The sequence below is a fragment of the Lipophrys pholis genome, assembly GCF_963383615.2.
Source record: "Lipophrys pholis genome assembly, chromosome: 8".
Taxonomy (NCBI): domain Eukaryota; kingdom Metazoa; phylum Chordata; class Actinopteri; order Blenniiformes; family Blenniidae; genus Lipophrys; species Lipophrys pholis.
The window spans coordinates 12,481,282-12,506,436 of NC_137630.1; the positions used below are offsets into that span (position 1 = coordinate 12,481,282).

Here is a 25,155-nt window from a genome sequence, read left to right on the forward strand (position 1 = left end):
AGCTCAGACGAGCCCTTGGCTTTCACAGTTTATTTAAATCACCATCAATCAAAGGTTTTCTGTTTTGCACATTTGCCACAGATAAGAGCCGGGAGCGTTTTATCATTCCATCACAACGGTGAAGAACAGAGGCTTTTGTTTTGTGTGTAGCATGCCGAGATAGTCTATAAATACATAATTTGTCGAAGCTCCAACAATACATTTGGCAAATCGCTTTAGAGTCATAGGAGAGAAAAGTACGCAAGCGGATGTTGAGATAGAGGAGTCGAGAGCAGTAAGAGATCGAAATAGACTCTGTCTTTGCCTCTTCTCTCCTTCTTCTCCTCACATCTGCGCCACACTGAGGCAGCAGTGTTGTAATGATGGGGATGGCAGAGCGTATCGCGGTTCCCACATTCCTGCTGTTCCTGATGCTTCAGGTGGCCTCTGAGGACCCACGGCTCCGCAGGAGGGCTAATCTCATCCCATCACGGCTCCACGCGCACACACTCAGCGCTGCCACACACAGTGGCCGAGTCTTAAGGAAAAGAAGTATGTATGGCCACATGCATGCACCCACACAAGCACACCCTCTCATACAGTTCCTATAGACACACACAGTAAGCAGCAGCACACAGGACCGTGGGCAGTCTGTAGCCTGCAGCGTACACATTGCTCACTCCTTTAGTCCCTTCATATATCACCGCTTCATTATTGAATTTTCTTTATGGCGTTTCTTTAAATTTTTTTTCCTCTTTCCTACAGTTTTTATATTACAACACAGATTTCTCATTCGTGGTATCGCTTACCTTTTGTTGGCCAAAGTATGGCTTCACCATACTTTGCTCTTACTGTATATCTTCCATGCATCTCTCTCACCACCTACTCTCTTTTTATTTCTTCCTTACATTTTGTGTAGAATGCCACTCAGTTCATTAATCAGAGCTCGTATCATGACCTGCCTTTCTTCTTTCTTCTATCGTCATTTTTCAAAGTGTTTTGTTTTTTTTAAATAGCAGCTCTGTTTTATTACTCTGCGTGATGTATCTTCTGTGTGCGCTATGCTTTTATCTGAAGGTCCTCAAAGCTTTTTTTCCAAGTCAGAGTCAAAAGAAGGGCATCGGAAGATTTACATCTCAACCTGCAAAGCCGAGTTTTATAGCCATAAAGGCAGCCTGATGGAAACCTTTTCAGGGTATGGATGACAGACTCCCTTAAAACCCAGAAGAAACACGTTTATCAGGTAATCTGACTGTGGTCAGATAAAACTCTTTCCTAAGTGCGCCCAAATGGTCACTCGACCTTGTGTTATAAACAGAAGATCTGCTGAGGTGGACCGAACCGTATTTGGCCATGCTGGCAACAGGACCAGGTCATCCTCATGTAAGCTAATCATATACGACATAAACAGTAAAAAAGAAAAAGAAAAAAACCTCAGCTGATCCAAAGGACAGAAAATTAGATTTGGAGGAGGATGAGGTGGATGGTCTGGATTTTCTTTCTAAAGATCAAGGGTTGGTTTTCAAGTATGCAGAGTAACACCACAAACATCTGTAAATGATCTCAAGTTAACTATAAATCGGTCAAAATAGCTCGTGTTGTTTAAGTTCATTTTTAAAGTGAATGCAAATCAATATTTGCTGTTAATGATTTGATCATTATTCTGATTTATTCTTCTGTGTTTAGTCTTTTTTTTCGGCGTCCAGTCCTTCAGGAGAATTCACATGACAACAATCAGAAGTCCACGGTCATACAATGACTGTTGAAAATAAATAATATAACTGGAGATGTCTCTGGTAGATTTGGTTTGATCAAGTATAACATCTTTCTTGTACAAGTTTTTCCGGCTAATACACAACAAATCCACCAAAGAGAATAATTAAAGTCACCTCAACCTCGTGGTTTGATAGAATTATTCCTGATGTCTATTGTTTCATGAACCATAGAGGCCAGAGTGAGCCAATTGCAATAAAGGAAGTTATTACTGTGGGTGAAACATCCTACTTTTCCAGTGGGAAGTTTCCAGTCGATGTGTATTTTCTCTCCTCTGAAGTTGGAACTTCCTTTATCCCTCGTTTACGATCTCATTTCCTGCTCTGACAATGCTGACTATTGATTCGATCTTTGACCATTTGTATTTAGGTCTCTCACGTTGAATCATGGCTGAGATGTGTTCGAACTGTGGAATAGTTCCTGAACTTTTTTGATAAAGAAAAAGTAAAGAAGTGCCAGAAACAGCTAACTTTCAGAGTTTTAGACCGAATGTCATCACCATCCACAGAAAGACACCTGAAGAAAAGTGCTCCAATCCTCCTGACAGCAAAGACTAAAAAATCTTATTTAGTGTGTAAATAAAGGCTTGTTTTGAATGCTTAGTAGAAATAATGCCGAACAGCCTGTAAAAGTAAAACACACTCAGTTTAATATCGGAAAAAGTACTGCATACACTTAACACAAACTTTGGTAAGCCCTGTAGGGGAAAAAAACAACTCTTGAATCCCTGCCTTCTGCTTGAAAGTTCCTCAGTCTGTCATTCTTCCCTGCACCTCACAGAGCATCGAGACTCCGCATGAAAACAAAAGAGAAAGTTGGAAGAATGCAGTCAGAGCAACATTTCTCTTTTTCTTTTTTCACATCCTTTGAGGAAGACGTTTCTGTTATTTACGGCTCAACTAAGCAAAACAGAAAACGCTGCTATCGCCGACAAGTTTAAATTACAACTGATTTACTTTCCAAAAGCAAATCTTGCGGGTCGGATTTATTCAACTGTAGTGACTTTAATGTGGTAAATCTTTAACAGGAGGAGAAAATCAAAGCAGAGATGCCCACGCTTTTCCACAAACGGCGCATAAATAATGAGGTCAACCTGCTTCCGTCTGCAAAATGGTTTGACCAGGTGAATCAGGGTAAGACTCTGATTGCTGAGGCAGAAAAAGGAGTGAAGATTTCAGGTTGTTATTCACGATACGCTTATAAAGAAGAGCTTTCCCTTATCTCTTTTACCACCTTTTCCTCTCAGTCTTCAATAACTCTGTCGACATCTGACAATGACAACAATCCCCCGCAATTCAGATACTTTTCATTGTCCCCTCCTGAACGCTCTCCTCTGCTCTTCTTTCTCCAGCCTAATCTTTTCATCAGGTGCTTATCCCTCGCCCATTCATGCTCCTATACCCACCTGAACTTGGAGGGATCTCGGAGGGCCTCTCTCGATCTCTTTTGTTTCTCACTTTCGCCATCCCCCCAGTCTCTCTCCCTCCCCCCCTGCTATCGCTCTTACCCACCACGTCCCCATCCATCTGTCTGTCTGGCCTATATTCTCTGGAGGACTCTTCTTGTGTCTTCTTCTCTAAACAAAACAAGGTTGTTTCCCCCCCGAGGGAAGATAGTCTTGTCTAGCCCGCAGCTTCAGCCCCTATCTCCCTCTCCCTCCTCCTCCTTACTGTCTGGTCAAATGGACCCACCCTAAGGGCAAACACCCCTATTCTTTTTGTTTCGCTTGCCCTCCGACCCTTTCCCTACATTTCTGTGGTGCCATCCTAAATCCCAACATCCTCTCATTGTCTTCTTCTCATCCTCCGCCTTCTTGTCACCTTTCCGCTCTGTCTCCATCTCTTTATTTCCCGCTCACCATCTTGCACTCATTTGCTATTAATAGCCAAGCCTCCACGTTGTCGACTGGTGTTGCAGCACACTTCTGTCTGTGACACACTTTTTTCCCCCTGTAGCTTTACTATTGATACATCTGCCGTGATGGCAAGTGTTTTAGAATATAGGAAACTTCACCGCTGAATGATTTCACCATTTTTTGCAAACAGGCAAAGTGCTTAAGCCATTATGACTCACAAATATAAGATAAGAATTGGGGTTTCAATGATACCTGATGTATATGTCCAATTGGCTGCACGGACACGTCAAACCTGAAAATATCGCAGAGAAGCTAACCAGGTAAGCTGCAAAAAAACATGCACCATGTTGCCCTATGTTCATCTGTTGGTAATTGAAGGGGTGAATAATGATTCCTTTCCCCCTGAGCAATGATGCTGTGCGGTGCATTTGTCAAAACAAAAGTTGCGACGAGTGTGCAGTTAACCCATGATTTCAATGTTTTTACGAAGCTTGCATTTTTAACAGAAGCAGCTCGGTGCTTCACTCCATTTAAATACACGGAATGTCTTTCTTTTTTTTCTTCTTTTTTCCATCTAAGAGATCAAGCCAGGCAGGTAGTTCACACATAGTAAATCTGGTTGTTTTCAAATGAAGACTTTGATGTCAACAGATTGTATGCCACTTCATCTATAAATCATTACGTCATGACTGGTGGCAATGTGTAAAAAACATTTTTAAAGAACCTCAGACCAAGATGTCGGAACTTGTACACTCATACTGGATGTGTAAACATGTAGTATGTGACATCCCTCCTAAAAATGTAACAAGTCAATGTAATGCAAAGTGTTCTGTAAAATGTAACCCTACTTTTCTTTGTTTCCTCCACATTACTGTCTGCTCCACCCTTTGCTATTAACCCCATTTCCCTCGCTTGCTGTCCTCCTTTCAGTTACCCCTCTTCCCCCCTTCAACTCACTTCACCTCATTCATCCTCTCCATGTCCTTCCAGGGAGCTCCCTTTATCATACGATCCACCCGGTTTTCTCTTTAATTTTACTACTGTGAAGCCAATTTTATTTCCTAATCAGCTCTTTCCTCCCACTCCCTCTCCTCCATTTCACCGTGTCAAAGGAATAACACCTCCATAACAGCTTTTACTTTCCCCTCCTCATCCCCCCTTCCGCTCCCTCAATTTTTCTCCCTCCATCTCCTCTCCTTTGTCCTTCTCTTGTCTGGTCAACACCATGTGCAATGACCTCTGCCATCTCGTCCTATTTCATGTTTCCCCCCCTCCATCTCTTCTCCTCCTCCTCCTCCTCCTCCTCCTCCTCCTCCTCCTCCTCTTCTGGGCCTCAGCCCCACATTTAATTCCCCTCTTTACCCCTCCGTCTTTCCTCTTTTCTCATCTTTTCCTGCTGCTTGTGAACTTGGCTTCCATTCAACTACTTTCACTAAAGCATTGATGTATGAGAAAGTGGAGGAGTTGAAACCATGATTAATTTCCCTCACTATCACAAAACATGTTTTTTTCCACACCGACTTCGAACAAAGTGTTTTTGTTGATGAGGTTAATAAGCAGCAAATAGTGAAAATGCATTCATCAGTTCATTCTGAGAGGGTTGGAATTCCTGGTGGCTCAGGAATACATGGTCCGGCTTTATATGCAGTTCATATATGCAGAATGATGGATCTTTCCTTCTTGTCTCACTTTTGACCTTTTCTTGTGTTTCCCCGATCCAATTATCCAGTAAGGGCAAACAGCCTAAAAAAAAAAATCCCGAACCCAAAGAAAAGCTTAAGTTGTGGGGGTACCAACTTCAAAAATCTGGACCAAAAAAATGGGGCTGATGAAACATCAATCATTCAGAAATGTCAACCCTGCTGTTTCTGGTATTCAGATCCCATCCATCATAGGTGGAAGGTCCAGAAATGGAGTGTTTCAGCATTACATTCGCTATGTTTTCTCTTATTCACCTTATAATGTGTTTTTCCTTCAGGGCATTAGTTTTTTCCTGTGATTTGTTAAAACGTCGGAAAATTTTTTAAATGGTTCATTCATTACCACACAGTTAAAATGACCCTCAAATCAGTGACTGGCACTGGATATATTTTTATGGCTGAGGAATAACTTTCATGGAGCATAGCCATCTTGACAGATTCATAAAGACTTGGTTTCCAAAAAAAAATTAAGTTCTACAGTTAAACTACACATGGTCAATGAATATCTCCATCACTCTCTAGTCATCATTATTGTCATAATTCAGAGCCATTCACTCTAGTTCTAACTTTCTCCTCTAAACATTTGTGTTTGTGTAAAGTATATGGGTGCTGTCTTATGTCTGAAACATTGATTGATATACGTACATGCCGACAGGAATAGATGATGAACAAGACTGAAAATATCTCAGGACACTGACTCCAGCTCAAAAACCTCATCGCATGACTCCCTTCCACAACAACAGCAACAACAACCACAAGAATAGAGACGACGGCAGCACACAGCAGGGAATCATTTGCTGTGAACTGGACGCACAAGAAAGGGATCTGAATTGTTTCAGCTTTTTGAGTAATTACCATTGGGCAAGGGTTGAATTATTTCACACTCGTAGGAAAGACAACACAAGTCCTTCAATAGAGGGACTTATGAAAGGGAACAAAGCTGTGAAAACTCCAGATAGTAAAAAAAGCAATGACAAATTCAGAGCACTACTGATTTTTGAGTCCATCCATACAGCCTTTATGCAGTGGATGCTTTGTTCAAAAACTGTAAGGCATCTCAAAAATATCATCAAATCTATGAATCACCATCTAACAAAACAACTTAAACATATAACAGTGAAGTAGCACAATTAACCTTAACATCCTTTTAGGAGACGGTTAAAATAACTGTAAAAGTCAGAGGGCACTGTTCAATAAGCTATTTGATGTCCTTTCTAAGCGAGCTTGGTGATATTAATCGGCAACTCAAAATTAGTCATAGGTGTGAATTTCTATCTATGTGTGTCTCTATGTGTCCCCCGGCTAGTTCAGTTGGTAGAGCATGAGACTTGCAATCTCAAGGTAGTGGGTTCATGTCCCACACTGTGTGCCACCTTCCCGTGGGCTCACCACCCGCTGGAAAGTTCTTAATTGGTGCAATGTGATCTGGGTGACAGTGCTCAGACTGTCACGACCAGGAAACGGCTAAGTGGGAGAAAATAGATGGATGTGTCTCTATGAGGTCCAGATGATGTGTGGGAAACAAAGGACAGGTCACTACTTCAGCAACAGTGTAGTTTCGCATATTTTGCTTTTGCAATACTTTGGGTGTTCCACAAAGTTCTATCCTTGGTGCTCTGCTTTTCACCAGCAACCATTACCTCTCTGCCATATCCTTTGGAAACCCTGCTATGTGGATGACACTCAGGTCTACCTGTCCTAAACCCTCCTCCCCTCCCCCAACAATTTATTTTTAAATGAATTAAAGCCTTGTTTTCGCAAGATTCCTGTGTTTTAAACAGTAATAAAACAGGCTCTTCTCATTGGTTCTAAAGTCCACCCAAACAAAGATCGTTTGCTTTTACACTGACAACTTCACAGTTTTCCGATCCCCTCAAATGAAGAGTCTGTTCGTCATCCTCAACAGCACATCTTACTATTTCAATTACACATCAGTGTCATTACCCAGCCAGTTCTCTTCCACATTCACCACCTTTGTCCCCCATTCACATCTGACATCCTGGTTCACTCTCCTGTCACAGTATGCAATGACTATTGTAACTCACTGTATTAAAAAACACCACCACAAAACACTCCAACTAGTTTAAAACTCAGCTGATTGTCACCAAAACCACCCTTCATTAATGTCTTCATCCATTGTCTTCATTAATTGGGGTTTATGTACGTAGTTAGCATCAGCGTTATTGGGAGGTGTGTTGTTAAAAAAAGTGTGTATTTGTATTTTTATTGTTTTTTTTAATATACATGATTACATTGATATTTATTGTGAACTGGCTAATATTACGTATGCCAAGGATGCAATCAAATCATCAGCGTATATTTCTTTGTCTGTCTGTATGTCTGTTGGCAAGATCATATCAAAACTGCTACATGGGTTTCGATGAAATTTTCACCACAGATAGATATTAGACCATGGAAAATTCCATTAAATTTTGGAGGTGATTTTCGGAGTCCAGGTCAAACTTTGGTGGACGTCAGAAATGTCTGATTGCTCGTGTTTGTAGGCGGAGAGATAAATGTGTCACATGCGGTCTCATACGTGTCTGAAAAACAAGAATGTTGCAGAACCAAAACACTGCTGGTACACTGCTGCTGGTGTCCTTAAAAACAAACATACTGCTGAATGTTGAGTGCCTCCACAGTGTTGATGCTTCACCTGAACTCTGCTGATAGATTGATTTCTTTCTGTTTAATGTAACTCAATGCTGCCATAACATTCTGGGGGGGGGGGGGGGGGTTGAATTTAACATGACACACCAGCAGACAGCCAGGTGGCAGCCACTGCTCTGCTGTTCTGAGGGTCCCGCAGACTGTCAGGGGTTTCTGGGATTTGGAGTGTTTCCGTTCAATAGAGCATAGCTTAAATACAACACTGACCGCATTCCTAACCTGATGTTTTACTCTGTTCTGTGTGAACCGTGTGAGTGTGTGTGTGTGTGTGTGTGTGTGTATGCGTGCGTGCGTGCGTGCGTTCACAAACAAATTTGTATGCAGCCTTATCAGATGTGTAAAACGTGGCCACAGGCATTCCGGGTCCAAGTGTTTATGCTCCTAACAAGTCCAAACTGTTTTGTGTACACAGACAAATCAAGACTCAAGAATGCCTGTTCACAAGTAAAAACGCCCTGTGTGTGTTATTTGAGGTGTTTGTTATTGTTGTGTGTGTTTGTGTGTAAAGGTTGGACTCTGTAAAAGACTGCATGTTTGATTGGCAGTGTTAATGTACTGTATATGTTTAGATAAATGGTAATGCTGTGAGTGAACTTCGCAAACACAGGAGGCTTCTGTTTACTGTGAGAGTCCTTTGTGTACAAAAAAGCAGAGATAAGAAACCTTGCCACACTCTCCCTCTGTTACTGTGCTGATAGACGACAGGAAATATCTGCAAGTTCTTGTTTTCCTGAGTTCAATTTGTTTCCTCAAGGGTCATTTCAATGGGCTCCACATCCAGTGAGATTAAGGCTGAGTTTCAGGTGGTCTCTCACCAAGAGGTCATGGGGGCTACAGAACGATGTTATTGTTTCCCCATTATGCCAAGGCTTTTGTTACAGGTGCACTCGTGGCCCAATGGAGCCTAGAAAGCTCTGGCCTCTTAAGCCAGGGATTGTACAACTGAATACCACCATCAGTGCTGAAAGCAGAGTGGCGCAGCGGAAGCGTGCTGGGCCCATAACCCAGAGGTCGATGGATCGAAACCATCCTCTGCTAAAAGTTTTTACTCAGTTCATTATTAATTACAATTGTGGATTTTAGTGAGACTCCCTGATAGGGTGAGCCGTGCAGAACTGAGAAATCAATAAGACTACAGAGTATGTTTACTTATCAGCATATCCTTCTCACGTTGTCTCGCTGTGTTTGCTGCTTCGCCGTTCCCTTTCCAGAGTTAGAGAAGCTCCGCTGGCCCCATGAAGCAGGGACTGTGAGCGAGACCCATCTGGGATGTTTCATAGCAGGACTGGAGAGGTGTGTGAGTCCTGTGGACTGATTCCCTGAACAAAGCTGCTCTCTGTTAGAAGTTTCTTCCTGATCAAGCACTTTTCAATTCGTTAATTACAGCATTTAAACTTTGGGCTACTAAATGTGAACGTGTCCTTTAAGTGAACCCCTCATACCATCTCTCACATTCTGTGTACACTCTTCATCAAAAAAACGTGCAGTTTTGTCACCAGGCCAAACATTTCTGGGCTTGAATGCCTCTTGGTGTATTCATGAGCAGAGTGGCACAGCGGAAGCGTGCTGGTTGTCTAACCCAGAGGTCCATGGATTGAAACAATCCTCTGCCAGTCGTTTCATCTTGTGGCGATTTTTTTTCCCTTTGGTTGGATGTTACTGTCCATGTTTGAATGCAGCTCTGACACTTTGCATCCCTTTATACAACAGTAGCTGTTTGTGGATTTCTCACTTAATTCAGTGCTTTGCTTTCCCGCCAGGTTGTTTCAGCACCATTTTGTATGAGTGTGTTTGGCATAATGGGTCAAACCCTTCCTTCCAATCTCATCTAGAGTGTTTCTAACCACACAAAAAGACTTTTGGTCCACCATTTGGTAAGGAATCAATGGCAAACTGGGTAGATTTAACACTTTGAGTCTTTTCATTTGGTCCGTACTCAAAGTTAAAAAGATAACCAGAGTTTGCGTTACACAACCCCCTTGAAAACATTTCCAGAGCTTCTGACCTCATGTATCATTTTGTCTTTTGGTGAGACCCTTCCTACAACTACAAGGTACAAACCCATCTTGCTCAGAATGTTTGAAAACTGGTATTGTTACTTGATTACAACACTGCTTTTGTGTCACGTTCAAAGACTACATAAATCTGGCTAATTACTGTGTCTCTCTTTACACTGTCTGAAGACCTGCAGATTCTGTCCTTTGCCAGCTGTGTTAGCTGGTTTGAAGTACCTCGGCAGCTACAAACACACTTCAGTTACTTCAAATACTCATTCATAACGACCAATCGAGAGATCAACAACACAGTGTTTTTATCCAAAAAAAAGCCCCAGTTACCTAATGGACAAGGCACTGGCCTCCTTAGCCTGGGATTGTGGGTCTGAGTCCCATCAGAGGTGTTTATGGAGAGTGGATGGTCATTACTATCACACTGACTTAATTTAAAGACCTACTGAGATCATTTACTACCCTTTGAGTGAACGCTCTGTACATCTTTCATATCAAAGGCAATATGCTATGTACAGTCTTTATCAACCACCTGTAGCCTCACCTGGATTCAAAGAAAGCAGGTGTTGCACTGAGAATACCAAAGAACTCAGAGATCAGTGAGACTGCTGAAAATCGTTGTTTTAATATGTCCAAAGTTTTTATTTCTTGGCTTTGCCATGTTTGCTTTGTCTGCTGTTCATGTTTCCCTCCTATTGCCAGACTTTACTGGCCTCCTACATCGAAGCTTGTGGGCTCTCTACACGGTTTGAAATGTGGTTTTTTTTTTGCACACACCATGTAAGCCCCAGTGGCCTAATGGATAAGGCACTGGCCTCCTAAGCCAGGGATTGTGGGTTCGAGTCCCATCTGGGGTGTTTTTATATACAGTGTTTGTGGCTTGAATGCCACCATCTTCCTCTCTAGCTGGCAAAAGTTCAACCTACTCTAAAAGTTATTGGACTGGACACTTGGATGGACCATAGGAAACTGTGAGTACACAATCATTCTTGAGAAAATGTATGGTCTTGGTCTATGGGCTATACAGCAGTTCACTTTAAATTCTGCAGGTTAGATGATGGATTTTTCTAACTTCAATACAAGAGAAATAGAGGAAAGATGGGTGGTCAGATCTTTTTCATCTGATTAACACCATCTCTATCAGACAATATGAAACCTTGATGAACTCAGAAAATCTCACTCATATACTGTTAGAATCTCCACCAGAGTATTTGAGTAATGAAAAGCATATTTTAAGAAAGTATAATAATGATAATGTCTGCATTTTTGTTTGACTCACTGTGTGAGGTGTATGCAAACTGTATTGTCACTAAACCCAATGTTCATCATTCTCAGTCGCCTCATACAGAATAAGACTTTACTTTTGTTCATGTTTCGGATCCTGCCTTCATATGATAACACAGCCGATCGTCTCCCTCTAACTCACGTCATGTTCCCCCTACATTACATCCATTAATCTTCTCTGAGGTCTTCATCTTCTTCTGCCTGGCAGATTCATCACAACATTGTTTGACCACATACTATCTCTCCTCAGCACATGTCCAAACCAAATTAAAGTCTTTATCTATGAACTGCCCAACCTAAACTGTTCATTTTTAATCCTGTCTATTCTTTACAGCCCTGGTTGAAATCTCAGCATCTTCACCTCTGCCACCTCCAGTTCAGCCTCCTGCCTCCAAACCATAAATCATAGGAGGTTTCACTCCTGCCTTGTAAACCTGCCCTTTTCACTCTTTCTGCTATTCTTCTGTCACACACAGCATCCGTATCCTGCCTGCACTCCTTTCTAAACCTGTTTTGTACACTACCCACTGGACGACTGACCAAAAGCTCTAAAAATGTTGCACGACCTCCATTTTATATTTAAATATAATATTGATGGATTAAAACAATTGCAATTAGTTGTACATCCACAGGTACGAGATCAGACTGAAAACTCGAATCCAAATTAACTTGAAACACATGTCACACATTCACAACTGCATAAACCTGGTGCTGCTCACACACACACACACACACACACACACACACACACACACACACACACACACACACACACACACACACACACACACACACACACACACACACACACACACACACACACACACACACACACAGAGCTGCCGAGAGGACACTGGCACGAATCCTAGATAATGAATAAATCCAGTGCAATTGAATGTTGAGGCCAGTTGCCATGGAAACCAAGGCTGAGGCACGAAGACGAACCTAAGGTGACCGAATGGCCCGTTGGTCACCGTGGTAACAGCGGTGCTATGCAGACATATAATGAGGAGGTGGTTAAGCACTTTTAAGTTTCTCCAGCATTAAAACTCTCTTGCATCACACTTCCAAACAGCAACACTCATAAACACACAGACAGAAAGCGAAAATCCAAACCCGATCCTTCTTTTCATGAAACATTCAGTGGCAGGTCTCCAGCTGGTAATGTGACTGGTGGTTGAGGCCTGTCTGATGTAATTAGTTTTACTGTGCATGTAATGTGTTTGCCATTTGATGCTGGTGCATGTACTCACGCAGCTGGTCAAAGTGCGTCTGCAGGCCGTCTGGTCCCGGGACAGAACACACCATACGAGCCTTCTGGAAAGTGCTCCACTTATTAACTAAACTCCGCTGGCCTCCGATGTCATTCTGCACGAAATATGAAAAATAAGATTAGATGTAAAATGCATGAACCTCAGAACGTCTGGCCACCATGTTGAAGCTGAAGGAGACCTGAATAAATGAGAAATGTATGGTTAGTAGTCAGTCACAGAGACAAACTGATTTATTCAAATGGACTGATCTCTATTGGTTTTATACAATGTGTATAAAACCACATTGGAGTCACTTTTTAAAAGGTTTTTGTACTTTTGGCTAAACAGACACTAACATGATCATGCCCGTCTCCACATATCCACACACACTGTTTAAACCTCCACCTTGTATCACAGTGAAGCAGAAGACGCTGCGATAGAGACAAACATAAACAGTCTCCCTCACTTCCAATGGCATATCAGTGCAAACCTGTGAGAACAGACAATCAGACATTTGCTTACCTCAACACACACCACGCGAGCGCAGATACACACACTTATCGGCATGTATGGACAGCGTCGTGTAGGCAAACACGTTTCTTTGGGGGGAACTACATGCAGGAGAGTTCCTGATGTGGGGATACTGACAGTGAAACCTACACACACACACACACACACATATATACACACACCGTACCTTGCACACTCGTGCTACTCTGGAGTAAAGCACCTTCCCAGCAGCCCCTTCTGCTTCCTGTGCGCGCTCGGTGAAGAACACGTAGACCTTATCGTCTTCTGGGTTATCAGTTTCAGACAGTGGCGCTACCCGCACAAACTGGGCATCTGGAAAGAGTGTAGCACACACACACACACACACAAAGATAAATTACAGCAAATCAACTCTGTAGTGCGGTCCGACTACGTGAAGGACAGTCGTATGCACAGGACCTTCATGTAAGCGTCTGCCAGCAGATAGAGCAGAGGTATGATGAAGGTACGACTGAGTTTACAAAGAGCAGAGAGAGCAAACATGTATCTTGTTGTTATCAGCCGCAGACGTCGACACGCCGCTGTGATAAAATCCCACGGGCGCGCAGGAGAGGATTTTGTAGATTTACAACAAAAGATATTTCAGTTTACTTCAGAATACTCAGTGAACAAAGCCAGAATTGAAGAATGAGACGTCTTTAAGAGGAGTATGCATTTATGTCTACCTATTGTGATGATATAAAACACACATTTGGGAAATGAAGATACAAATATGTCACACACCGAATGCTTTGTATGCACAAGTCAAAGCTATGCACTCACAGCGAAACAAGATAAGTTATAAAGTATGACTCTCTGAATCTCATTCACCTGGTAGTTCCAGAACTATTTTTGCACTCACCCTGCATCCAAGTGGAGTCATACTGCTCGGTCCGTATGACGTGACGGCTGCCAAGACTACGGAAAAACGCAGAGTCCCGGCTCATGAAGTCTGAGGTGATGCCAGCGTACAGCTCTCCATCTACACAGAGAACGCAAAAACAACATGGTCTGGCATTGTTTTTTATTAAATTATTTGAGAAAAAGTGCCTTCTCATAGGTCATGGTGCTGTTGACTGATTTTGTCATTGTGCAATGTGAACCGAGATCCTCTACAACCTTTCTCAAGTCGCCTAATATAAAAGAAGCATTGGCCTCCGAGGTCAGAGAAGGGTCATCCCACAACTAGAATATTTAAGAACAGGTAAATGTGCACATGTATGAGACTGGTAACATCTCCATGTGCAATGACAATAAAACCTCCTTTTGTCCTTTAAACAAAACACACTGAAGTAAAGAAGATGTGACAAGAAAACAACAACAAACTCATATAATGTCGAGTTGCTTGTCTGATTCAATGACTGATAATGCACTTTACTCAAGAGTGAGCAATGCTGCAGACACTGTTGTGCTCATCTATAATCTATTTTCTTCAGTTGTCAACTCACCAACAACAGCAGAAGCTGTCTTCTGGAGCGGATCGTAGGGGCATTTCCCCTTCCCACACTCCGTCTGGCTGTAGGAGAAAGTCTGGTACTCTGACTGAAAACAGAAGCATACAAAGAGGTCAACCAGACATAAAGAGAGAAAATCAGCCCCGCAGACGGAGACAGTCGAGAGACTTTTCCTGGGTGAAGTAGCAGACTGTAACTTTTTAATTAATGTTTTAATTTCTACATTGCATGTTTCGACTAAATTCAAAAAAGTGCGCAGCCAGCTGAGTGTTACCGCCACACACACACACACACACACACACACACACACACACACACACACACACACACACACACACACACACACACACACACACACACACACACATACAAAGTCTGCATCTAATTGAGGTTAATTGGGATAAGAGCAGGGATTTAAGAACGTGTGAAACCAGTCAGCACCGCCAGCTCCTCTAAGAACCTTGTCTGAACCTCTGCTCGGATCTCACATGGCCTTTCATGGGATTAGCTGTTGTCTGACACACACACACACACACACACACACACACACACACACACACACACACACACACACACACACACACACACACACACACACACACACACACACACACACACACACACACACACACACACACACACACACACACACACACACACACACACACACACAAGCTGTATTGTGTCTTCCTGTTGAATAGTACATTTCCTAGCCCCTAACCTAACCTTAACATTCAAACTAAGTGGCTAACATTAACCTAATGTGAGCGTAACCAAATGTTACGCTAAAATGCTTAGAAACCGATGAGAGATCCTGCATCTTAGGCCCCACAAGTATGGCATTATACCAGTTTTTCAGGCCCCAGAAAGTGCATTTGATACATGCCTTACCTAACCTTCAACCTCAGTCAAGCTGCCCAACCAACATTCCTCTTTACCAAAACACTGAAACATTTTCATTGTGGAAGCCACAATTTTTGTCACCACAAGGATGGAGATTCTGCAGAATAATGATAATGTGTCAGTCGATTTCCTGAAGGTCCTCACAAACATAAGTAAGTGTGCAATGCATGCAACTTGAAAACACAGAAATTTTCATGTCTACACCATCTGCATAAACAGACACAAACCCCTCCAAACCCAAGGACATTTAGAACCAGTAACCTATTTCTGACAGAGAGATAACCCACATGTGTCAAACAATGATAAACTATCTGTCAGATCAGAGAGACTCCTGGCCTCTAAAATTACATTTGCACTCCATCTGACATTAAACAAAAAAGCAAGTCTGATATAAAAAAAACCTAAGGTGTCTATACCCCCATAGTGCAGCCTCAATGACAAAAGGAAAGTAGTTTATATCATAGACAGATGGCACACGGTGAACCCTGAGTGATATATGGGAATAGGGGCAGACACGACAGCAGCTCATGAGCCAGTATATAAGGGCTCATACTAGGGGTTCGAACACACACGATGGTGGGTAGAAGGACCATCTGATCTACTCAGATAATACCATCTCATATAAGTATATATCATCCTGAATTTAATTCAATTTAATGCTGAGTAAACGGAAAATACTGGCTATTCAAAATGTCAAACACTGGTCTCATATTTGATGGTGTACAGTAGTGACGAAAAGAAAAACATTGTGCACAGAAAATTCTGTTAAGTCCAAGATGAATCCATGACCGCCACATGAAACATCTGAGAAACTAACAGAGTTACTGCTGGGCCAAAACCGGCGCTTAAGCTGAATCTGCATAGCTGAGTGTTTTTTTTCACATTTTGATGGTCTGATTCATTTTACCACCAAATCCTGCAGACTGCAAACTAAAGTCATGTCACATGCTAAGACTTATATCAGTGCTACACATTGTGAATGTACAGATGTGATTAAAAAAAAACATGTTTTTTTTTTTTTTTTAGAAGGCTTCACCTTCTTTCATTTGGTTTTAGCCTTACCTGATGGAAAACACTGGTTGCTATGAATGCACAGCGAGGGTTAAAGGCCCCAGTGCCGCACACGTACAGGTGAGTCTGATTAAAAGGCTGCAGCACTCGCAGGAAGTTTGCACACTCCATCTAAACACAGAGAGAGACAGAGAGAGTTAAAGTTAGAAAGACCACCACAAAGATGCACCATGTTTATTGTTGCTGTTCGGTGGCTTCTAAAAGGGAACGGTTGTGGTATATCAACTGACTGAATTTCTAAAACCATCGAACAGCAATAAGACCAAGAGCTGGCATTAATAATCAAAACCGTGACATGCATGTTTCTCATTAGGCTCTGGTTTTAAAAAAAAAGAAAAGAAAAGAAAAGCAAAGAAACTGAAGGATTTTGAAATGCACTGACTTGTCTTTGAACCCTTGAATTTTGGATGCGACTGGTTTGTTTGCTTTTTCCTCACCAAATGGCCACTTGTGACTTTTGATCTGAATAAATCTCTCGAACCTGCATCTTGATGTGGTTCCCTGCATCAGCGCTGTCTTGTTTGTTTTAACTTCCCACATGATTCAGATTAATTTGGCTTTAGTTCCGCTCTCGATTGTGATCTAACCTGCAACTGCCTTACTTTATTGCTGCACAACTATTTAGATGGTTGCAGGGTCTTAGTGTTATTCTATAACTTTTAGTGGAAAAATAGTTGCAAAGGCGGATAAGACCTGACCTGTAAGCCACTGATCCAGATCTGTGTAAAATCCTGCACTTCTTCTGCTACGTGCCTTTCAGCCGATTACCTCCCTTCACAGTACAAGTTACTCTTTTCACATGTCGCGGTCCTTATGCAATGTGGTGGTTTTGTGAGTGTGTGTTGAATCACCTCTGGGTCCTTCCCAGCCATGAGACATTCTTGGACACGGTCCGGACTGGCTGGCCAGTACAGCTACAGGGAGCCAGAGGAGAGAAAACAAGACAAAGGAAGAGACATTTACAAAAAAGAAACGTTTTTTTATTGCTCACTACATTTACGATAAAAGGGCTTGGCAGGTGCTTTACAAACAAGCAAAGCAAAGAGAGTCAGCAAAACATGACTAACCAAGAAGAGTCAGAGGAAGCGGGGGGGGAGGATTTTTTTTATACTTCTTGTGTTAAAACATGGGCATCTTCTGAGTGGAAACTGTAAAACCAAGCCGGTAGCAGCGCTGTGTTTCAATGATGCCAGATCAGCAGGAACAGCAGCTACAAAACAATTTCATCTCAGTTTCGACAGATTGAATGGTTGCATTACGAGACACTAATGCAGCTTTTTTGATTAGCTGTTAGTTTTTTGTTTTTTTGGGGAAAATGTGAAGACATAAAAATTAAATTTATTAAAATCATCATTAGATTAATTGTAATTTCCGGTTTGGACACATTCTTTTATTTCAGAGAATCTATATGTATCAATACTGTATTGTAAACGGTCATTGTAGTACAGTATATTGTGTAATTCTACCTGTGGAGGTTAACTAGTTCAGACACTTCAGCTGCTTGTTTCAGCAACTTCTGATTTACAACTTGTCATGTAGTCACTAAGGCAGCTAATATATACATATGCTTGTTGTTTCTGCAGCTTTCACAATCAAATTACATCATTCTATTTATATATCAGAGTTGGAACAGCAGATTACTGTCTAATCTCTTTGTAGGGACTTCAATCTTCAGCTCATGTGTCCAAGACACCGAACCACATGTTTCTTGTCGACAGCAGCTGTTGGTGTGTGAGAGTGAAAGCTTTAGATTAGCACTTTTATTTGGCTCAGATGTATTTGAGTTTGTATTAGACATGGCAGCACCTGCATGAAGCCCTCTCTTCACTCTCTACTTCTTTTGTGCGCATCTCATTTTGTAACGTGAGTCAGACTGAAGGCCAAGACTTTAGCCCTTAATTTACATTTCTTGTGGTCTTTTCCTCAAACGTTTTCCATCCTCTGCAATGCAGACATGGGAGAGACGGAGAAGAGATGGAATCAAGTATTACAAACACAGTGGAGACAGTCCAACTATTGTTGGAGGACTGGGGGATGCGTGCCTTTTGAGAGTTCTTGAAAGAGTCACCAAAGGTTTATTGATGGGGTTTTCTTTTTTCTTTCTTTTTGACTGTCTGAATCACTGCAACTGATTAAAATCCACAAACTTTTTCCAAAATCAGGCTGTTTACATTTGGTCGTGTGAGGTTTCCCATCTGGATGAGCTCATCCTGGGTCCAGGTAAGACAATCAGCCCTGCTCGGATCTATTGGCAAAGAGATGAAGAATGACTTCATCAGTGGGCCAATTTCCTTAAACCCTGATCATTAGTATAATTGGACTAATAAGATTTACTTAAACTGAGTTGTTTTTTTCTGCATGTTTCAACATGTAAACTTCAGCAGTAACTCCAAAAAATTATGATTCCACTGCTTTCATGTCAAGCCAGTGAGAGAAGAAGAAATAGAGGCAGAGAGGATGTTTGTGTGAAAGAGAGAGAGATGTGAGGCCTACTGTCAAATAGCAGTGAAATGACTAATGTAAATATTTCCTTGAGTCATTCATTCCCTCTGCGACCAGGGCAGTGAGAAAGAGATGCAATCGATAGGATAAGTGATTGTCCTCAGTGAGCAGCACATACCACAGACACTGTAAAGTGCGCGAAAGAACGTAGATGTTCACTCCTCTCGAGAGTGAAAATGAATCATATTGAAACTCTACCAATGATTTTTCATGATAAATGAATTTCCACACATGGTGGATGTTATTATTGAATACATCTGCAGTTTCATTGTCGATCTGGAAACTGTGACACAAACTCACGTTTGTGATTAATGACAAATGCTGGTGGTGACAGGAAATGATTTCTGGACGTCCAGTAATTGTTCCCCGATGCAGTCATTCCCACAGAGCCCGGAGCAGAGCGGAGACCATCAGATTAGATTAGAAACCGCGTTCCCCCTTATCTCCACATACCACACACTAACAACAACGTGGACCACCACTAAAGGAGCTTTTCACCTAGTAAAAGCTGTGGTTAATGGGAATTTCTCCGTTTGGTGAAATGTTGACTGTCAGTTCATCGTACATTCAAGGACAAAGCTGTTTTTTAATGCAGATAATTAAAAAAGAATGTGTGTTAATTGTATTTTTGCACTTAGCTAATTGTTTTCAGAGTTGGACAGGAAACAATAAATGTGGTTGAGAATGAGTAAAGAACACTTCTTTTTTTTTTAAAGAAGCCACAAACACATTCAAACTCTTAGTGACCCTTAATGTCATGATGGCTCTGAGCTGTAGACTCACACTGCAGGAATGTCCTGAGGGTTTCTGGTCAGATCAAAGAAAAATGTGACTCCAGACACTGTCACATTCGACATGCTACCCTCAACTCGGAAACAACGATGAGACGGTGTCCATCTTCCTGTGCCGTGTGCGTGAGGGAAAACTAAACAGAAGTAGAAATCTCAAGCAGCACTGATAAAAAGCTGTGTGTGCCATCAGCAGAGAAAATAAACTGAAATGTGGAGAATATATGAGCAAGAGTGGCTTTTTTTTACACAAGTGGGGGTAAAAAAAAAAAAAAACTTACACGCAAGCTGGAATGGAATAAACAGACTATAAATACTGTATGTACAAATATATAACTTTACAGCTTGTGCAGAGTTATGGTACAACTATGATTATCCATCCTGTTGTTGGCCGGCCGCCTGGTTGAGGTGGCTGGTGCTGTCTGTCTATCTGTCTGTCTGTCTGTCTGTCTGTCTGTCTGTCTGTCTGTCTGTCTCACTGACTGGCTGTCTACCTCTTCAGCCGTCTGCCAGCTCACAAGTACCTCTGACTTATGGCAGTATTGATCTGATGTGACAGGACAGAGGTATGGGAAGGCAGTCCTGTCGCCGCCCTTGTTGTGACCCTGAACTCAACATCCTGACTCGCTGGAAACCCATCAGCGTGCCCGTCTGGCTGTCTACAAGAAACGTGATACTGTTACAAACCTGATGTCTAATGGTCACTGTTGATTTCTTTTGAGAAAACCGGCCTCTTTGAAGCGTTTTCCCCAGGCTGTGATACCGTCATGCATCTGGATATGAATGATAGTTTTATTCTTTGCTGCATGTTTGATCTCCCATGTGCATCAACATTGATGTAAACGAATGTAAATTAGGTTTCCTAAGTTAATCTGTGACTCTAAATTGTGTTGACGTGTCCAGTGAGCGTCCCTGCCTTCCTCCATAGTTAGCTGGGATGAGCTCCAGCAGCCTCAGTTACATTAAACAGTATCAACGATCATTGGATGGATGTTCTGTTGTACTTGTCAGGTGGGAAATTGGCCAGCTGATTTAGAAAAAGATGGAACTGAGAGCTTCCTGCCTGAGTGTTTAAATCCTCCATCCAAGAAGAAGTGGAAATCCTGGTTTTTGGAAGGTTACAGTGTAACCGCAAAGTCAGATTGTTTTAAAAGAAAGAAGAAATCGACAATGAACTAAGCACGACGGTGGTTTATTACTCCTGGTGGTTTACAAAATCTGGCTTGCAGGTCATCTGGTGACATCTGCATCCTAAATTCCAGCTATTTTAGTACAAAGTATCAAACCTCACCGTCGCTGCCAGCACACTGAGGCCGTCGGTCTGCTCAGCGGTACACGTGGGCAGCGGAGGAAAGAAGCAATGTGAGAAATGTGTGGAAAATAAATTGTGGCTGGTCTGGAGTCCATTATGCTGCCGTCCAGTGAAGTGTTAGTAGGTTACAAGAAGTGAGTAACATTTTCTTTAGACAATTGGCAATGTCGAAGAGTAAAATACCTCAGTGAAGTTTTAATACTAATGAGATTACACATCGAAATTCTTCAAAAAATCCTCTTCTTCTAAAGTTAGCAAAATATAAAAAAAAAAAAAAAAAAGGAGAAAAAATAGAGCAGTGGATGAAAAGAGGACGTCTTTTTTGAAGAATTCAACAAAGATAAGACATGAGAGAGGATATCAGTCAGATGGGTTGGACTTTCCTCTTAAACGATCTGTAATTAGCCCCATCAGTGTGTGTGTGTGTGTGTGTGTGTGTGTGTGTGTAGTTCCTTCCCTCTGAGGCAGAAGTCCATATGTGAATGTGTTAGTTTGTGTTTGCGTCCGACTATTTGGGTTCTGACCTTGCGTGGGTTTTGCGTGATGTCGTCCAGACTGGTGGACAGGAGGTTGTCTTTCATGGCCACGTACAGACGCCTCCTGTCTTCATCGGGCAGTAAGGAGTGGAGGTCTCCGGCCACGAGGGGCAACGTCAACAGCCGGCCGTTCTGGATCAGCTCTGAACGACGAAAAGACAAAGCAAAATGTGTTCACAAGCAATTTTCCATAGATTTGACAAGTTACGAGATCAGGCAGCCTGATAGGTCACAAAAAGCTTCAATACGTTGTTCAATGTAATTTATTCTACAATGACACAGGCAACAAAACTGAATGGATTTTAAAATGCATTTGAAATAATGTGATTCTAAACACAGCATTGCATTTCTCTTTGATGTGCATGATTTACAATGAGTAGATGAATGTGACTTTGTAATTATGTCCATTGTTTCAGCAAGGTTTCTGTAGCTGGCCTGACACATACAGGTCATCAGTTATTAACCTTTTCTGCTTATCTGTAGCATCTGGTCTCTTCATTTAAGTTTCCATTGTATGTCTTAATACGATATCTTTCTCTCTGCTCTGGGAAATAACTCATTTGCATGGACTTTGTGCTTGTTGCAGCTTTAAATAATCTCACACACAGGCTATCACAGGCCGCTTTTATGTTTCTGTTCAATGTATTTTTGGTACCTTGATTAAAGTTCAGTGAGGAGAATAATTCCACTGGGACTGCCAGGCATTAAACACAGAGGGATAATTTTCCTTAGTTTAGTATAAAGATTGAGTCGGGATAAGAGCTTGTGTGGCTTTTAGTGCAGAAAATCTTCCTTTCATCACCAATGCAATTAACCACATCAGTAACAGACAAAAGTGTTTTTTAATGTCAATTATTTCCTTTACAGTCAAATGAATAAACTGAACTTCAAGGAGAAAAGACAAACTTTCGCACACCTGCTGCACTTATCATACAGGTAATCCTCAGAGCTTGATTTGCTACGGTCCTCTTATCAAGCCAGATTTTCAAATCAAACAAAGGAACTGTAATGTATCTCTTGGGAATAAACAAACACAGACACACTGTACCTGGCCTGCATCTCCAGACAGACTGTGTGATAACCTGCGACTCAGAAACCACAGACAATGAATGCGCAGATTACATTTTCTTTTAAACGATTGCCCTGTCGCACCATGTAAACAATGAAAACTATGGTGCGGGAGATCGGCCGATACCTGAGCGAGGACAGGAGCCGCACGTCCGTCTGTCTTGTGTTAGCGTTCGCATACTTTATCTACCAAATGTTTTTCACTCGATTAAACTTGGCTCGCAAAGCTAAAAGTGCGCGCATACAGTATACGGCGCTTTAAAGCAACACCGCTGGGCATGGCTTCACACGTTGGCAGCTCCAAATAGCGATGCAAAGTAGAAAGTGCTTATAAAACCTGTTTGAACTTAAAAAAGCCTGAAAACTGGCATAATGTGAGTAAACTCCCCAAAGCACAATATTTTTCAGAATCACACCGGCTGCTTTTTGCTTTGGACTGAACTGTGCTGAAGGAACGCGAAGAGAACAATTCTGAGAACAGCAGGTGACTGTGGCTCGGGTGGAAGAGTCATCTACCAACAAGAGATACCTCGTCTCGCACCTTGAATGTGATTGTGTGCATGAATGAGTGAATTTGACTATGCACTGTGTTATGGAAATTAATTTCGAACTTTGTATAATCTAGTTTCATGTTCTCCATGTGCATGCATGTATTTTCAGTGGAGACTCTGTAGAGGATGGACGGTTGATACCAAGGCTCAATTCACAGTGAACGCAAACTCAGCTTCATTAAATCTATCATGTGCAGTTTGTGAATCGTTCACCGGGGTGACACCTCTTCTCCAGCAGTGATGGATAACACTTCTCAAATGCAGCGTGTTTCTTCAAGCAGCTAGAATCTGAAGTGACACACACACACCTCTGAAGTGAATCGTGCATTTGTGAATTTCCTGCACGTGGGGCCAACATCTGTGTGAATGAAGCATTCAAACCTGGAAGCGTCTTCATTACTCAATTACACAAGAGCCACTGAAGAGTGAAATCAATCAATTTAGTTATGGATCAATTGTAAATGCAATCACAGAAAAGTAACTTTAGCATTCTGTTCGTGCGTGGCCTCCGTAAGTTTGATTTACATAGAAATCCAACAACAAATACAAATATATAGCTATCACTATACTTTTTTTTTTAAATATATATAAATATTATTGCAGTAAGGGATAAAACCTCTAATAAATCCAAGCAATGCAGAGCTGAAACCTCATACAGATCCAAATTGAAACCTATACTATTACCTCTAATCTCACCTCTACATCAAACTACATCAAACCAAGTAGTACATTTTGGTTGAATGCTGAATTTTCCGATAAATATCCTAATCCTTTGGCAATAAATGACATCCTTCCTTCATCTTTCATCACAATCACCCTGCATCACACCTAAAGTATAAAGCAATGCATCCATTAAAACTTTAATTCATCTGGTGGGACATCACTGGGACCAGAACTGCACACATCAATTATCTACACTGGAAGAGACTGGGGAAGATGCAAGATTTTATAAAAGAAAGTGATGACTGACCCTGAATAGTTTGAACAAGCTGCTGAATCTGTTCTTTCAAACTGAGTTCACTGCATTATGTGTTTAACAAGAAGGAGTTCAGGGACGATCGGGGTGCAGAGGAGAAGAAAAGCCCTCCAAGAACGTCTGACAGATGCAAAGAGCAGCACGACACAGTTAAGATGGCAGTAATCTATCAGTGAAAGGCTGTGAAACTGTGGCAGGCTGCATGTGAGATGTGAGAAAAGATTTTTTTTTTTTTTTAAAAGCGAGCAGCAGACTGGGGTGAGAAAAAGGCCACTGTCAGCCGAGGCATATTTGTAGCAGCTCAAGCCAATACTTTTTTTGAGGTGATGAAAAAAACAGTCAAAATAGCAAATGATCACAGGGCTCTACTTAAAGATCTCTTCCAAGAGAGCAGCGATGCTCTTTGTGGACTGTGGACTGAGGAAGAAATAATTCCTACATTACAATTCCGTGATGAAAGATAGGCTCAGTAGGCTGCTGGTTTGTAACGGATTCCCTGTGGTGATTTTTAAAATGCATTTCCTCTCCCTTTTCTTCATCATGGCTTTTCTTCTTTTGTCTGCATTACTGTTAAACCATGACAAAGTGAGCCATTTGCAAGTTCTCTTGCACTCGCATAACAATTCTCATTTGGACAAGTTAAAGTTAAAATTTAAAACTAAACTCTCCAAGCCACAATGAGTCAGAAGAACAAACCATTGACACTTTATAGTTAGACTGTTTCCTCATTGCATTGTTGTGATGTTGTTGCATCTCTTATATGATTACGCAACATATTTCTGATTTTAAAATCAAAAGCTCTAAACAAAAAATTCAATTAGTGTAATTGAGTTTCAGGAACAACAATAATATGGAATATAACGTTTTTCTAACTCCACAGTCAAGAATGTGCAGTTCCTCTCAATGTCGTCTGCTATGATTCAAGCACCCATTACTGAAATAAAGT

General features: G+C 41.6%; 1 protein-coding gene across 2 annotated transcripts in view; it reads right to left on the reverse strand.

The window, feature by feature from the left end:
* sema3h (sema domain, immunoglobulin domain (Ig), short basic domain, secreted, (semaphorin) 3H) overlaps positions 1-25,155 on the reverse strand; it is a 60,435-nt gene that overhangs the window by 12,840 nt on the left and 22,440 nt on the right. For both annotated transcript variants that reach the window (XM_080470589.1, XM_080470590.1), the window contains exons 2-8: positions 21,603-21,757; positions 17,328-17,390; positions 16,468-16,587; positions 14,497-14,590; positions 13,911-14,030; positions 13,218-13,363; positions 12,521-12,635 (exon numbers count right to left, since the gene is read on the reverse strand). In XM_080470589.1, coding sequence (XP_080326715.1) covers positions 12,521-12,635; positions 13,218-13,363; positions 13,911-14,030; positions 14,497-14,590; positions 16,468-16,587; positions 17,328-17,390; positions 21,603-21,757 — 813 coding nt within the window. The remainder of the gene's footprint in view (positions 1-12,520; positions 12,636-13,217; positions 13,364-13,910; positions 14,031-14,496; positions 14,591-16,467; positions 16,588-17,327; positions 17,391-21,602; positions 21,758-25,155) is intronic.